Source organism: Vicia villosa, linkage group LG2 (genome assembly GCF_029867415.1).
Source record: "Vicia villosa cultivar HV-30 ecotype Madison, WI linkage group LG2, Vvil1.0, whole genome shotgun sequence".
Classification (NCBI taxonomy): Eukaryota; Viridiplantae; Streptophyta; class Magnoliopsida; order Fabales; family Fabaceae; genus Vicia; species Vicia villosa.
The window spans coordinates 229,165,922-229,182,980 of record NC_081181.1 but is presented as its reverse complement, the minus strand read 5'-3'; the positions used below and the strand labels follow the sequence as shown (position 1 = coordinate 229,182,980).

The 17,059-nt window shown below is 32.6% G+C and overlaps 1 protein-coding gene across 1 annotated transcript; it reads right to left on the bottom strand.

Annotated features, from left to right (window-relative positions):
• Positions 1–10,206: 10,206 nt before the first annotated feature.
• Positions 10,207–10,976, bottom strand: LOC131648425 (uncharacterized). The gene has a single exon (XM_058918184.1). It carries the CDS (start codon positions 10,855–10,857, stop codon positions 10,324–10,326), a length of 534 nt encoding a protein of 177 aa, XP_058774167.1. The 5' UTR covers positions 10,858–10,976; the 3' UTR covers positions 10,207–10,323.
• Between the last annotated feature and the right edge of the window lie 6,083 nt (positions 10,977–17,059).

Here is a 17,059-nt window from a genome sequence, read left to right as displayed (position 1 = left end):
TGGATTCATATTAGGATAGTGAAGTACAATCCAAATTAACTTTAATCCGTATCAGGGTCGTCCAATCACATTAATCAACCAATTGTTTGTCATATACCTAAATCTTTTCAAATCACCCTACAGACACACAAGCAGACCGAAACACCAAACTAAAATTAAAATAAACCAAACCGTTATGTTATGTTTAGCTTGTAAATCAAATCATGTTGTACAAATGGTTTTAGAACCAAGCCATACGACAAATAAGTCAAACTGAAAATAAAAATGTATTAAAAATAAGTTTTCGAAGATACATTTCTGAAATCAACTTCTTTTTGAGAGAGAATGTGTTTTTGGAGATACATATCCGAAATATTCAAATTTTTGATCTTGGAATGTTTCAGATATTTATTTCCGAAAAAAATCAATAATTATTAAAAAATTAAAATCAAGATGAATCAATACAATTAATTATATAATTAATTGTATTAATTAAAATAAACTATTAAATATATATCATTATAATCAAGATTTAATAATAATAATAATATTAACCTAATAAATATTTAAATTAACATTTTATTTTTATATAAAAATTAATAATAATAATAATAATAATAATAATAATAATAATAATAATAAAGATATTTATTTTCTCTTTTTTTATGAAACAAAAAGAAATTATTTTATAAACTAATTTTCGAAAACAATTTTGAAGTTATAAAAAATCATTTTATAAACAAATATAAATTAAAAACATTCTAACTTATATAAAATTATTTTAATTTTCAAAATTTCCTAAACAATTTTAAAGTTAAAAATTATCTTACTAACTTATATAAATTAAAAACATTCTAATTTCATAAGTAAATTTCGAATTATATGAAATTAAATATATAATTTATTTAGTCATTAAATAAAATTAAGACAAAATTTCTTTTAATTTTTTTAAACTAAATGAAAAATGATTTTTTATCATAATTATTTATTAAAATAATTTTTATATTTTTTATTTTTATTTATTACTTTTAAAAACTATGTAATTTAAAATTTATATTAAAATATGAATAAAATGGTAAATAGTTTTATTCTTATTTGATCTCTTTAATTTTAAAATTTTACTGAATAATTATTAATGTATTTATTTTTTATATATATTAGTTGTAGTTTTAGTAATTATTAATATGAAATTTATTTATTCATTTTAATTAAAATTACAATAGAAATATCAACCGGATAATTATCATTATTTTTTTGGAAGAAATAAACTTTATTTAATTTTCAAAAAGAGATGAAGTACAAGTGATATTACATAAGATCCAACTAAGCCAACAGACAACAAAAAACTATGTAGCCATAAGCAACTAGGACTCAAGCATCAACTTGCTAACAAAATTCCTAATTTTCGCTTTTGCCCAGCATCTGTAGACAAGAGCATCCATAATCTTGCTGACAGTTCTCCTTAGGGTGCCACCATCCTCAAAGATCATTTGGTTTCTATACAACCAACACTCATGAACCGTCTCCGTGAAAGCACACAACAAAACACGAGCCTTGGTCCATTTCCTACCACACTCACCAATGATCCAGCATAGCTCTTTTTCCCATGCACCCGTCTGTAAAAAATCCCAAGCCACCTTAGGATTTCCTCCCAAATCTGTCTCATCTCATGGAAAATAAACAAGAGGTGGTTCTGTGTCTCGATCTCGTGACAAAAACGGCATTGATTATTAGTGAGCATCGCAAATCTACACAATCTCTCTTTGGTGGCTACACTGTTGTGGCACGCCATCCATAGGGTGTGGATCGCGCGAGGCCTAGCAAGATTGTTGGACATGACATTACACCAGTTAACATTTGGGGCCGGATCACATAATGCACGATACATAGTCCTTGTTACAAATTTGCTTTGGAGCAGCATACTATTCCAATCCTGCAAATTGCTGACACTATCACGAACATTCAAAATGCTCTTCATTATCCAAGAATCATATTGTTTGCTCGAGATAGTCAGAATATCATCATTCTTGATGTAATAGCTATGGACCCACCGAATCCACAAGCTATCAGCTTTACCAGACAAGTTCGAAACATTCTTCAATAAACAAGTCTTGTTCCAATTATGTAAAGCTAAGATATTGAGCCCTCCTTTACTTCGCTGGCTGCAAACTTTCTTCCAAGCCACAGGTGACTTTCTAGTAATGACTTCAGTACCTTCCCATAGGAAAGAACGGCAAATAGCTTCAACCTTTTGAATCACACTCTTGGGGATTAGGAGGCATTGTAACCAGAAATTGTTGATGGAGAACAAGACACTCTTGATAAGCTGAGTTCTGCCCGCAAAACTAAGGAGTCTTGAGCTCCAATGCTTAATCCTAAAAACAATTTTATCAACCAGCCCTAGACAATTCTGCACAGACAATTTCCTACTTGTTAAGGGTAAACCTAAATACCTAAAAGGTAGAATCCCCTCTGCAAAGGAAGTAGTGTGTAGGATTTCCTTTCTAACTTGCTCATTAACATTTCCAAAATATGTTTTACATTTGGAAGGATTTACACACAAGCCTGTGGACTCAGAGAACTTACCAAAAGCTACCATCACCTGTTGAACAGAAACAGTGTCTCCTCTAGTAAAAATCAAAAGATCATCAGCAAAACTCAGGTTGACAATTTTCAACTTCTTGCATTTAGAATGATACCTGAATCTTGTATTCTCATCAAGTTTCTGGAGGATCCTATTAAGATACTCCATAACTAGTATAAATAACAGGGGTGACAAGGGGTCTCCTTGTCTCAAACCCCTTTGTGCTTGCAAGTGCTCAGAGACAACAGAGTTAACTTTATACCTGTAGGATACAATCTTCACCATGAGCATACACCATTGGATGAACCTATCTGGGAATCCCATCTCAATCATAATGTCTTCCAAAGCTTGCCAATCAACACTATCATAGGCCTTTTGCAAATCCATTTGAATCATACATTTAGGAGCCCCACCATTGACACTATAACCCTTCATCAGTTCATAAGCTAGCAGAATATGGTCTTAAATTTGTTGGCCAGGGACAAAGGCTGCTTGATCAACATGTACTACTTCTTTCAGAACTTTACCAAGTCTAGTTGTCATAACTTTAGAAATAATCTTGTAAAGTACTGAACAGCAGGAGATGGGCCTGAAATCTCTAACCATACAAGCATTAGAACTCTTGGGAATAATAGTCATTAGGGTACTATTAGCTGCCCCATATAGCCTTCCATTGTCAAAGAAGTCCCACACTGCAGCCTGGATATCCTGTTTAATAATAGGCCAAGCAGTTTTGAAAAATTTCACTCCATATCCATCAATACCTGGGGCAGTGAGGTCCTTGCTGGATTTCATAACATCATATATCTCTTTTTCAATTACTCTGGCAGTCAGAAGATCACATTGATCCATGGATAATTGACTGCCTCTCCTCATAGCATCAATATCAATCTTCCTAAGGTTATATTTTTTCCTGCCAACAAGGTCTCTATAAAAATCCAGCACCTCTTTCTCCATGCCTTTTGATCCTGAATTATATTACCATATTTATCCTTCAAAAAACAAATGCTAGTTCTGTTATACTTAGCCCTTAGGGTAGCATAAAAGTATGCATTGTTGCTATCTCCAAGTCTAATCCAATTGATTTTTGCTCTTTGTCCCAACATAGCCTCCTCTGTATTATTCAACTGAATCACCTTCTCAGAGCATGTTCTGACCCTATCAATCAATTGAGAATCCATTCTGTTCAGTAAAAGGTTCTGCTGAGCAATGAATAATTCACCCCTGGCAGTGTCAATCTGAGTCCTGATCCCACACATTGGCTCATCAAAGTCTTGATAGTAGGTTGGAGTCTAAACAGCTTTTTCCACACTACTTACATGGGCTTGCCTCTCATCTCTTGGTTCCAGCTCTGTTCAACCTCCTGCAAAAAGATAATTATCATTATTATTATTTATAACTTATAAATTATATCAATTTAATAATATGTGAATTAATCAATATCCTTAAAAAATTTAATTTTTGGGATATTTTCGGATATGCATATCCGAATTAATCAAAATCCCAATTTTTTTGTTGTTTCGGAGATGCATTTCCGAAATAACCAAAATCCTAATTTTTTTCGGATATGCATTTCCGAATTCTGGAAAAATCAAAAAAAAAAATTACTTCAAAAATACATTTCCAAAGCAGGGGACAAGTTGAGAATTTTGCTGGAGTCACCCCATAGAGGGTCAATAAAAAAATTATCTCTAATAAAATCAACATAAATTATGGGTATCTTAAGGATAGAGGTTATCCCAGTGGGTCAATCTACTTTACTAGACTAAACATTATTTTAAATACAAACACTTGATATTGTTTATTTGCAACGTATTTATTTGATAGCTTATTTTTATAAAAAACAAAAAAAAAGTTATTTTTACAACCAAAGTTTCTTAAAGAAGTGACAGAGCTAGCATTCACAGATAATGCGACAATCATAGAGATAAAGGATTGGATAACACTTAGCCTTATCCATTTGTGAGTTGGATCTATATTAGCTCTATCCATTTCATTGAATTTATTTTTATCATAATTGCTTTTCTTACTAAATAATGATTACATTTGTCTTTAGAATCTAGTTTAATTCTTGGTTAAGAATGTCTCAGTTTAGTTAGTAAAATGTGACTACTGTATTGGATTGAGCAAAAAAAGTACCAGCTCAATAATTCGCCACGGACATGCACCGCTCTATTTCTTTTTGGTTTTTCAATCACTTTTCTTTGGGACAATCCTAGGGCTCTATCTGAAATTTCGATAACGTGCATATTCTGGATAATTACCCTATCAATCTCAACTTTTTAGTACAACAACCATCCGTAGTAGGAGAACATTAAAATCTGCTTTCAACAAAAGTTACGGAAAAATATATATAGTGGGTATTATATGCATTGAATATATAATACTGCTCTTTTTTTTTAACATCTTTCTTCTTTTAAAATAGCACTTATAAAATCAATTTGTAGTTAGTTTAGTAGTGATTGACACTAAATTTAGTAGGTATAATCACGGTTTGATCAGCTGCAATTGTAATTGAGATGAGATTGAAACCACTTGATGACAATATGTAAGTTTTGTTTTAATTTTAATTATTGATGAACACTTGATGCCAATATGTAAGTTTTGTTTTCATTTTAATTATTGATGAACATTCGAATATGTTAATGTTTCACATGGATGCTTCGTATTTTTACAATAGGTTTGTTTCATGATTTTTCTCTAAAATCTCAGTGTTGTATACTTTATAGCCTTTTGAGCGTTCAGAGTATCCTAAAATGATACATTTATTTGCTTTAGAATCAAACTTGTTAATATTATCTTTAGTGTTCAAAATAAAACAATTACATCCAAATGGATGGAAATATGAACTATTGGGGTTTCTTATTTTTTTCACAATTCTTAAAGAGTCATACCCAGAATAGGTGTGATAGAGATTCCATTCTAAATGTTAATGTTAACAGCCTCTGCCCATAAGTGTTTTCTCATTGCAAAGTCCTATTCTTCCTCTCTACAACTCTATTTTGTGGTGGAGTTCTAGTGCAGGAGAAATAATGGGAAATCTCATTTTCATCAAACAGCTTCTCAAATTGTTTGTTTTCAAATTCGCCACCATGATCACTTTTGACTCTGAAAATTTTAGAGTCTTTCTCATTTTACACTTAAGTACAGAATATGGTGAACGTAGAATGTGACTCATCCTTGTGTCTAAGAAATTTAACCCAAGTCCAACGACTGTAATCATCAACAGTGACTACTCCATACTTCTTGTCACTGGAAAAAGCAATTTTCACTGGTCAAACAAGTCAATGTGCAAAAGCTCCAAAGGCCTAGAGGTAGAAACAACATTTTTAGCCTTGAACGAGGATTTAGAAAACTTGCCTTTCTGGCACGCTTCACAAAGAGCCTCTGAAGAGAACTTCAGATTAGGAAGGCCTCTGACTAAATTAATCTTGTTCAACTGAGAGATCCTTCTCATTCTAACATGGCCCAATCGTCTATGCCAAGTCCATTTCTCTTTGTTAACATACTTAAAACATTTTACGTTCTGCTCTTTAAGATCATAAAGTATAATATTATAGATGTTATTTTTCCTCTTGCCGTTGAATAGGATAGAGCCATCCTTCTGACTAACAACTTTGCAAGAGTTTTGATTAAAAATAATATCATAACCATTGTCACTTAATTGAAGTATGGACAAAAAGTTATGCATTAATCCTTCAACAAGCAAAACATTAGTAATGAAAGAGAGAGAATTGTTACCACGGTTGACGTGTTAACAAAACAGAATTGGGTTGTATTATGATATCAGGTTGTTTCATATTGACTTTGGGATGATTTTTGTTCGTATTTTGAATTACTTTGGTTTAAGGCCAAGTACCTCTTGGATACTCTCACTCTCTATCATCATCTGTTGTTTTTATGTCTTATCTTTTCAATGTTTTTAAAGTGTTTTTAATTTTTATTTAAGGGTACATGTGTAATTGAGTTATTTCTCTTACATGAAATCAATAAAATTAAATACACTCAATTATCTTTCTTAATAAGTGTAAAAGTTATCCTTTTTGCTTATAGATCGGGCCAGATTAGTACCTTATCCTCTCTTGTTTAAAACATCGGTTGTTATCTCTCAAACTAAATTAGGTATCGAGAACTAGTTGGTTGTTATTGCTGAAGGTCGTGTTAACTTTGAAGAAAGGTTAGAGCAAGAATCCTTTGATTACCTGAGGATGGTTTCTAGACAAGGATGGGATGAGTATTTTGATATGCTTTATAATCTTACTTACTCGAATCAGGTTAAGGAGTCTTGGGTGAGTCCAACTACTATTGCAAAGGCAATAGACTATGAGGATGAAGGAATTCCTCATATATGATCTCATAGAAATAATATCTCTCCTTCTGTACCATCTTCAATGATTCATCTTAACTTTCTAAAGCCTTCAGCATTATTCTAATATCAAATTTTGGCCACAAACTCTTTGCCGAAGAACAAGAATATATATGTCTTAGATATCTATGAAAAGAACTTTCTTCTTCTACTTGTCAACAAAGGTGCAAAGGTCAATCTCCCCTAAGTTTTCCTTGAGTATATGAAGAAGACTCTTTTATCCTTCCAAGAAGGAAAAACATTCTTTATTCTTTATAAAAAAGTTCTCTCTAAACTATTCATGTAACAATGAGTTATGAAAATAAATTTTGAGGTGGAATCTCAAGTCTGGGGTCATCGGCTAGAGCTACCAAGAGTTTGGAGATCCTGTGACAATGCCCCTTTCAAGGTCAGGGTGGTCACTCCAGATGGATCTTATGTGTAATTTTATTTTCTTTGTGTAATGTATGATTTATTTTATTTATCATTTGGTTTAAGGCAAAGTACCGGTACTGGTACGCGTGTACACCGTTTGGCCTCCAGAAATTATCAAGTGTGATTTTATTATGTTATTTTATAATTATCAAATTTGTCGGTTTTCCATGTTTTTTTTTGGATAATTGGATTGTATTTTGTATAATTGTATCATTTATTGTATGATTTGACCTCTTTTATAAAATTCACTACCAATAACTATACGATAGTTACACACCAAATAAACATAACATTTTTTTCCAAATAACACAAAAATAATGATATGTTACGTTTGGATTTAACATACCCTTGTGATTTGGATATGTACAACTGAATTGAGCTAACATCTTACTTGAGCTCTCTTATATTCACATTCTCCTTCTTCACAAGTTGACTTCATCTCTAATTAACATGTTGCTTACTCATTTACGCTGTTTCAAAATGCAACAAAACTTAAGTGAATATCAATTTCAAATAATAGGCTCAGTGTGATATTTTAGCATTGTTTTCAAAATTGACATTGAACTCCAATACTAAATTCACGGTTGTAACAAAAAAATGAACATTTTTCTTTGAGACAAAAAATTTTAATTTATTAGATTCGATTTAAACTTCATATTGCAACAAACTCGTTACTTTCTTAATGACTTCATATTGGATAACTTATAATCATAAATAAAAAGCTTCAGTTAGGTCTTTTTCTAAAAAATTGATATTACATAACTCAATTACACAACTTGACCATATAAAATAGTTCTAACAGATAATGTACAAGAGCTTATTTTAAATTTACAGGCATGTGTTTTATCATGCTATGTCCTTGCATCCCACACAGAGACCGCACTAGTGCTTTTTTATACCGTGCATAAACTATGATTGGTTTACCCATGCAAGCCCTTTTTCGGTGTGTGTTCTCGACTTCAAACTCTTTCTGAGTAAACTATTTGCACCTTTTACTTAACTATTGGGAATTTGAAGAATAAATTATCAACATAATTCACAATAACACGCAGCTTAAACTTGAATAATATCACAATATATATTCTTGTTTATGCAACAGAAACACCAATAATTTAATTAAAATCCTAAATTGAAACCTTTATCCCCAATTCGATAAATGTTGGGTAAAAATTAGATAAAATACAAGCCCTAATCCCCAATTTCATAAATCAAATTCAAATCAAATTATATTTTATATATAAAACTAATCACCTAATATATTGTTTCTGGTTAAGAATTCAAAATAATGTTTCAACTAAAAATACAGACTCTAATCCCCAAGAATATATCAACTTCTGGGTGAAAATCAACTTCAACTTACAGACTAAAAAGTGATTGCTTCTGGGTAAGAAGGATTTATCAACTTTAAATTAAAATACATACCCTAATCACCAAATCGATCATTTTTTGGGTAAGACTTCAAATCAACTTTAACTTAAAATACAAACCCTATTATCCAAATCGAACGTTTCTCTATAATAACTCAAATTAAGTTGATTTTGAGAAAATATAAGATTTAGATATGAACAACTATCTGTGAAAGGAGGGAATAGCTTTTAACCATTCGATGAGGGAGTTTAACAACGATGATGGAGGAGATACTGGAGAAGGAAGATGAAGGTGGAGGAAGAAGAAGATGGTTTAGGAGAAGGAAGAAAAACACGTAAAAAATGAGTTTTTTAGTTAAATTTTTTTTTAATTGATAAATTATTATTAAATTGATGAAGGAATGATTTATAATAAATGAAAGTTTTTTTAAAAAAATGCTTATGGTATACTGCCTTCATGCTAACGATGATGTGGCATTTTAGGATTTACTAGTCTTTTTTAATTGGTCAATTAAAATGACTTTTTCAAAGAAGTCAATTTACATACTTCACCATAGAAGTTCCCTTGAATAAACCGTCGGTGGATACATGTTTTGTATTACTCTATATCTTTATAATATTCTGTTATATTTTAATCAAACATTATTGGAGGAGACATATATATGCTTTTTGAAGAACGACAAACGAGTGCGTTTACTTTTCTTTGTTATAAATAAACAACATTCACGGACATTCCAGATGCATCTCCGATGCATTTAAATAAGGCATGAAGATATATTTTCGGACTATATAGCATTTTCTGGTGTGATTTTGGAGTCTGTGTGGAGATGCATCTTTTAAATTTTGAAGGACATTTTTCGAATCTACACGTGCTTGAAAGCATTTTTCGAATTTTCGAGAACATGGGATACATTTAAGGGTGGAAATAGCATCCCTAATTATTTTTCCACTTGCAAATTGACATTTTTCATATTCTTTTTACAATCATAATTCAACAACATTGGAAAAACGTTTTTAATTAGTTTATATAAAATAAAGGAGAACAAGAGAGTGTGCATATATGTGTGGGAGAAAAAAAGTAAGAGCTGAGAATGCCACAAAATTTTAGAGGGTCCGGCTATTGCTATAGACATGTTAGGGGAATCATAATAGGACAACCAAGTGTGTGCCATATATAGCTAAATCTTTCAAAATCTCCACACAAACACATAATAATACATTAATTTGTAAGCTAAAGTTTGTTTCATTAAAAAAAAACACTTTGAACTTGTACAAAATATATGTATTATCCAAGAGACTAGCTAGAAATGATTCATTATGGCCAAGAGAGTATATCCTAAACTCAAAAGATTCATTGAAAATATTTTTTAGGAAGATTCTATATAATACAATCCATTAATTTATTCTCTTTTATTTTATAGATTCTGTAATTTATTCCCTTATTATTGATAAGCAGCAGTTAAATTAAACATTTGCAAACTCATAATTAACATGAATAAAAAACCTTCACTCATAGGTATTTATATCATAAAGTAACAAAAAAAAAAAACGCAAAATATGGCTACTTGATTAATTATCCACTAAACAAGGTATGTTGAATTAATATTAATCAATCAATCTTGCTTCCTCAATTGGCTGTAAAACCTTTTTATGAAATCTTCAGCTGCCTTATCAATTTGATTGTCCTTCTCATCATCCCCTCTTAAAGGGAAACCTGGAGACACTTCTACAATTGCTTGATCATTGTTAAGCATCTCCACCACCGCCTTCATTGCATTCATAGTCGTCACCTCTTCGTCGTGTGTAAGTCTTGCTTGAGCATTGTGCTTGTGGTTGTGGATGTGGTGACGCTTTCCTATTGAGAAGAAGTGGTTGGGAGTGTTGCTACACCTGAATTCGTACTCCCTTGAGGAAGTGAATTGGTGGTGTGAGTCGTGGGAGTGGCGGTTTGAGGTCGAGCCACCATGGTTTGGATGGTGGGATATTAAATTGGCAACGGCTTTTCCGGCAAGTTTGGTGTGGCGTTTGAGTATCATGTTTAAGTTCATCATTAACTTACCCTTTGATATTTCTTTTCTCAACATGAAGTAGGCAACACGAATTATACTCCACACTCTCTTTGATAGCACCGGTAGATTGTTTTCCATTTTTATAGAAACTGTTTTTCTTTGAGAAAGAGAGATTGAGAGTGAGAGAGAGATATGAAAAGATGAATTTGATTTGAGGACAAGAGGGAGGAAGGTGATGAGGTTATTTATAGTTGGAGGAAAAGAAAAAGAAGGAAAATAAGAAATGAATATTGAATACACCATATGGAAATTGAATAAGCTGTGGGTGGATGCATGTTTTGTAATGTACTATTATTTTATGTGTTTATAATATTTTATTATATTTTAATCGGAACATTATTGGAGGAAACCTGTATATCAATATGCATATGCTTTTAAAGAAGGACAAAAGGAGTGTTATTACTTTTTTTTTGGTTAAGTTAAAAGGAGTGCTTTACTTTGCTTTGTTGAAATTGTTGAAAATCAACATCTACCAAGGCCACAATTGAGTTTGTACATCCACCAATGCATTTTCTTATTAAATAAATGCAATCAAACACGTGAATTTGAGAAGCTGTGGTGAAGTCGAATACATAACCTTCTTATAGGATTTTAGATACGTAATAGTAAGACCTTACTCCTACATACTAGTATATTTTAAAATCTGTGTATGATTGGCAGTTTTTTGTTGTGTTATGTTGCTTATCGTTTTGTTTATTGTACCCTTTCTTCTGAAGAAATTTCTCTTCAACTTTTTCTTTTATATATATATATATATATATATATATATATATATATATATATATATATATATATATATATATATATATATATATATATATATATATATTGCCTTCCGTATGCAAATAGTTCAAGAAAATATTAAGAATTTTGTTTTACTTTATATAAAAAAATGTTACACAAACAACCGAGTTTCGTTATATTATTTGAATAAATTAGACTTTCAATGCTACAAATACAAACAAAACTTATATAATACTATGGTTCCTAAAAATGTGCAAGGGCGAGAGGTAGGGGGATCCTCGGGGATCCCACTTGGCCTTCTCTTTAGTGATTATGAGCTAAATAATAATCTTCATCTTAGATTTTGTTTGAAAGTTTGGAGAAGATGGGAAGGAAATTTTGTTGAGTTTAACTCCATATTGTTGAGATATGCACAGAAGGTTTACAAAAGGTGCTTTGTGATGAGAAACTGACAGACATCGCAACTATTTATTGGAACGAGATGAAAGAGAATATCGCGTGTTTGGTAAGACTTTGTGTTTCTGATGACGTGATGAATCATATCCTCAACCTTTCAACCCCGAAGGATGTCTTGGATAAATTGGAAAATTAGTACATGTCCAAGACGCTCGTGGACAAATTGCTCGTGTAGCAGCGTCTCTATAACCTGAAGATGCGAGAAGAAGGCCGTTTACAAGCTCATGTCAATGCTTTCAATAACATTCTCGTTGATTTGACACGACTTGGTGTGAAGGTTGACGATAAGGATAAAGTCATTATTTTGATATGCGCTTTACCAAGCTCTTGTGATCACTTGGTGACCACTTTCACATACAGGAAGGAAACAATCACACTGGATTACATTTATTATATCCTTTTGCAACATACACAATGTCGCCAAAGCATAGAGGAATAGGTGAAGGAAGTTCAGATGAAGATTTGTTTGTGAAGGGAGGTCAAGAATGTGGCAGAGGCAATGGTAAGGCGGTGGATTCTAAAAATAAAAAGATACTCAAGTCCAAGAATAAAAAAATAGCATAATGTTATGGTTGCAAGCAAATTGGTCATTTAAAGAGGGATTGTTCAAACAAGTCAGGAAATAGTAGTTCAAAAAATATAGTTCAGTCTGATGGTTCTTGTAATGAAGAGGATTTGCTTTGCGTTTCATCTTAAAAGTGCATTAATGCATGGATCCTTGATTCTAGGTGCTCCTACCATATGATGTCACACCAATAGTAGTTCAACTCTTTTAATTCATGTGATTTTGGTTTTGTCTATTTAGGTAAGGATAAAACTTGTATCGTCACTAGAAAGGGGAAATTAAAATTGCTTTGGATGATGGTGGTGTGAGCACGTTGAGTGGGGTGTGTTTAGTTCCGAAATTGAGGAAGAATTTGATTTCTCAAGGTACTCTTCAAGCGAATGGTTATTCATTCTGGTCATATGGATATAGACATATCATGAGAGTTAGAAAGGGTGAAATGACAGTGATGACAACAAGGAGGATTTTAGGAAACTTTTATAAGTTTTTGGGGGCACAGTTATGGATGATGTAGCATTTGTTGAAACTAATAATGATGCAACTAAATTGTGGCACAAGCGCTTGGGTCATCTCAATGAACGTGGGATGATGGAACTACATAAGAGGGGTTTTTTTAGGGGTGTTTGTTGTTGCACAATTGGAATGTGCAAGTCTCATTGGGAAATAATGTAGAGTTTGTTTCAAGTACGAGCAACATAAGACCAAGGGAATCTTATACTATGTCCATTCTGATGTCTAAGGGCCTACGAAAAACCGTTCGTTGGAGGTTTCAATAACTTTGTAACATTCACTAATGATTTTTCTCGTAAGTTATGGTTTTATTTTATGAAATATAAATATGAGGCCTTTGCCAAGTTAAAACTATGGAAGGAAAAGGTTGGGAACTAGACAGCGAGAAAAATAAAATATTTGTAGTCTAATAATGGAAACGAATATAATGACAAGATATAAAAGGTTTCTAGGCAGCAGCACTCAATATGGCATGCTATCTAGTCCACGGATCACAACGAGCTTCATTGGATGGAAAAGTCGCAAAGGAGGTGTGGACATTCAACCTCATTGATCTAGGTAATTTGAGGATTCTTGGGTGTCTAACATATGTGCATATTTCCATGTGTGGACATTCAACCTCATTGATCACAACGAGCTTCATTGGATGGAAAAGTCACAGAGGAGGTGTGGACATTCAACCTCATCGATCTAGGTAATTTGAGGATTTTTGGATGTCTAACATATGTGCATATTTCCAGTGAGAATTGGTCTAAACTTGACCCAAGTCACAATAGTGCATCTTTATTGGCTACAATAAAGGTGTGAAAGGGTACAAGTTATAGGATTAGGTTAAAAGGAAGATGGTTGTCAGTAGAGATGTTGTATTTGATGAGAAGTAGATGTTGAAACAGTCATATGTGACAGTTGTTCCAGATATTGAGGTAGAAAATTCCAGTCAGGACAAGATTCAAGTGGACATTGAAGAGCCACAATGAGTCCAAGGCATATTGTAGCCTAACGGCAGGATGATCCAGGCTCATATCCAGGTGGAGTGCAAGAGTAATATGGAGTGTGCGTGATAGGGAGCCCTTCGTATTACACCTCCAGTGAGATATGGGTTTGAAGACTTTGCAACATAAGATCTTTTTACTAGTTCAGGGGACCCTTCTACTTTTTGAGAGGCTATGGCTATCCAAGAGAAAGATAAATGAATGGGTGTTATGGTGGAGGATATGGAGTCCTTGAAAAAAATGAGACATCGTTTCTTGTTCATCTGCCATAAGGAAAGAGAGCTATTGGTTGCAAGTGGGTGTACAACAAAAGAGAATGGGTAAAGTTCAGGGCTCGTCTAGTTGCAAAGGGGTATTCGCAATAAAAGAGTATTGATTATGATGAGATTTTTAGTCCGGTCATTAGACATAATTCTACCAGAGAAGTATTGGCCCTGGTAGCCAGCAGGAATATGTATTTAGAGCAAATGGATGTGAAAACAGCTTTCTGCCATGGTAATCTAGAGGAGCAAATCTACATAGAGCAGTCAGAGGAATTCAGTGATACTAGACATGGCAGACTTATTTGCAAATTTAAGAGGTTTTATTATAGCTTGAAGTAATCTCCAAGGTACTGGTACAAGCATTTTGATTCATAAATGCTATGAATTGGCTATACAATGTGTGATTATGATTGTTGTGTTTATGTGAGGAGCCTTGATAATGGCTCTTTTATTTTCCTGTTACTTTATGTTGATGATAAGTTGATTGTTGTCAACCATTAGCATGATGTAAATGAGTTCAAGACCAAGTTAGGTAAGGATTTTGATATGAAGGATCTGGATGGTGCAAAAAAGATTCTTGGTATTAAAATTCAAAGGATCAGAGGAGCTAGTAAATTATGGTTGTTTCAAAAAAGCTATGTTGAAGGTGTTTTTAGCGGATTTGACATGAACAAAGCAAAGTCTGTGAGTACTACATTGGCGAATCATTTTAAGGTCTCTTGGAAACAATCTCCACATGAAAACTCAGAGATTGAAGGTATGTCTAAGATTTCTTATGCCAGTGCAGTTGGTTATTTGATGTATGTTATGGTTTGCACTAGATCGAATTTGGCACAAGCAGTTAGTCAAGTGTGCGAGTTCATGTCCAAGCCAGGGAAGTAGCATTGGGAAGAACTCAAGTGGATCCTAAGATAATTGAATGGGAGAGTGAGAAAATAATGATTTCATCTGTTCCCAAGACATAGAGCTACCCAAAAGTTGCTTCAAACATTTTGGTAGTTGTAGGCATGACAATTGTCATACTTTAGAATCTCAAAACTTTTTGTTTGACTTTTGACTTTCCTCATAGTCCAAAAGCTTGGGGTTCCCCACAAGATTCTGACTTTGGTCAATCTGAACCAGAGAACCTTCTAACTTCATAAGGCTAATTGTTCCAGTGTCAAATACTTCAGAGTCTTATTTTACACATTCATAGGAAAAATCATTTTTCATTCTAGACAAAATTCCATTTTTAGATTTTTCAAAATAAATACAAATATGTCTTTAGCATGGGGTTTTATGAAGATATCAGTCCATTGATGGTCTATATCAATAACTTTTAAATTTAAAATTCCTTTATGAACATAGTCCCTTATAAAATGATGTTTGATTTCAATATGTTTTGCCCTTGAGTGTAAAATAGGATTCTTAGATAGAAAATAGTAGAAGTGTTATCGCACAAGATAGGAATGTTATCTTCATTAATTTGATAGTCTTATAGTTGACTTTTCACCCAGAGTATTTGCATGCTACACAGAGAGGTTGAAATATATCCAACTTCTATTGTTGACACTACTATTGTAGATTGCCTTTTACTGGACCATGAGATCATATTTTCCCCAAGAAACAGGCAGCTTCCACTAGTGTTTTTTTTCTAGTATATCTCTAGCATAGTCAGCATCACAATATCCTACTAACTTGTATTCTTTTGATTTTTGATACGCTGAGCTAAGGTTAGTAGTACCTTTCAGATATCTAAAGATTCGCTTAACAGTTGTTAAGTGAGATTCTTTAGAATCTAATTGGAATCTAGAACATAAGCAAACACTAAATAGAATGTTAGGTCTAGTAGCAATCAAATATATAAGAGAAACAATCATACCTCTGTATAATTTCTGTTCTACCTTTTTACCTGCTTCATTCATCTCAAGAATACAAGTTGGATGCATTGAAGTCTTAGATGTTTTGCATTCAGATAAGTTAAACTTCTTCAAAATTTCTCTTGTTTGCTTGCTTTAATGAATGCATGTTCCTTTTCAACTTTGATTGATTTGGTTCTCCATAAAGAACTTTAATTCTTCCATCAGACTCATCTCAAATTCTGCCTCCATAGACTTAGAAAATTCTTTGCAAAGAGTGGCATTAGTAGAACAAAAAATAATATCATCAACGTAAATTTTTACTACTAAAATATAATTTTTGAATGATTTGCAAAACAAAGTTATATCAACCTTCCCTCTTGTAAAATCATTTTTCATAAGAAAATTTCTTAGTCTTTCATACCAAGATCTGGGAGCTTGTTTCAGACCGTACAAAGATTTCTTTGTTTATAAACAAAATCTAAATTTGTATGATTTTCAAAACTAGGGGGTTGATGAACATAAACATCTTCAGTAATATAACCATTCAAAAATGCACTCTTAACATCCATTTGATATAAAATTATGTTATGATTTACTGCAAAAGAAATCAGAAGACGAATATATAGATTCTAACCTTGCCAGTGGTGCAAAGGTTTCAATATAGTCAATTTCTTCTTGTTGACAATAGCCTTGTTCAACCAGTCTGACTTTGTTTCTTACCATTTTTCCTTGATAATTTATTTTGTTTATGAACACCCACTTGGTTCTAATAACATGCTTTTCTTTAGGTCTTGGTACCAGATTCCACACATCAAAAGGAATGGGAAACATTCATGTGAAGAATAAGGAGGGATAATAAGTTATCATATGTGATATGTTGTATGTTCTCTTTATCTTCTACACCATATG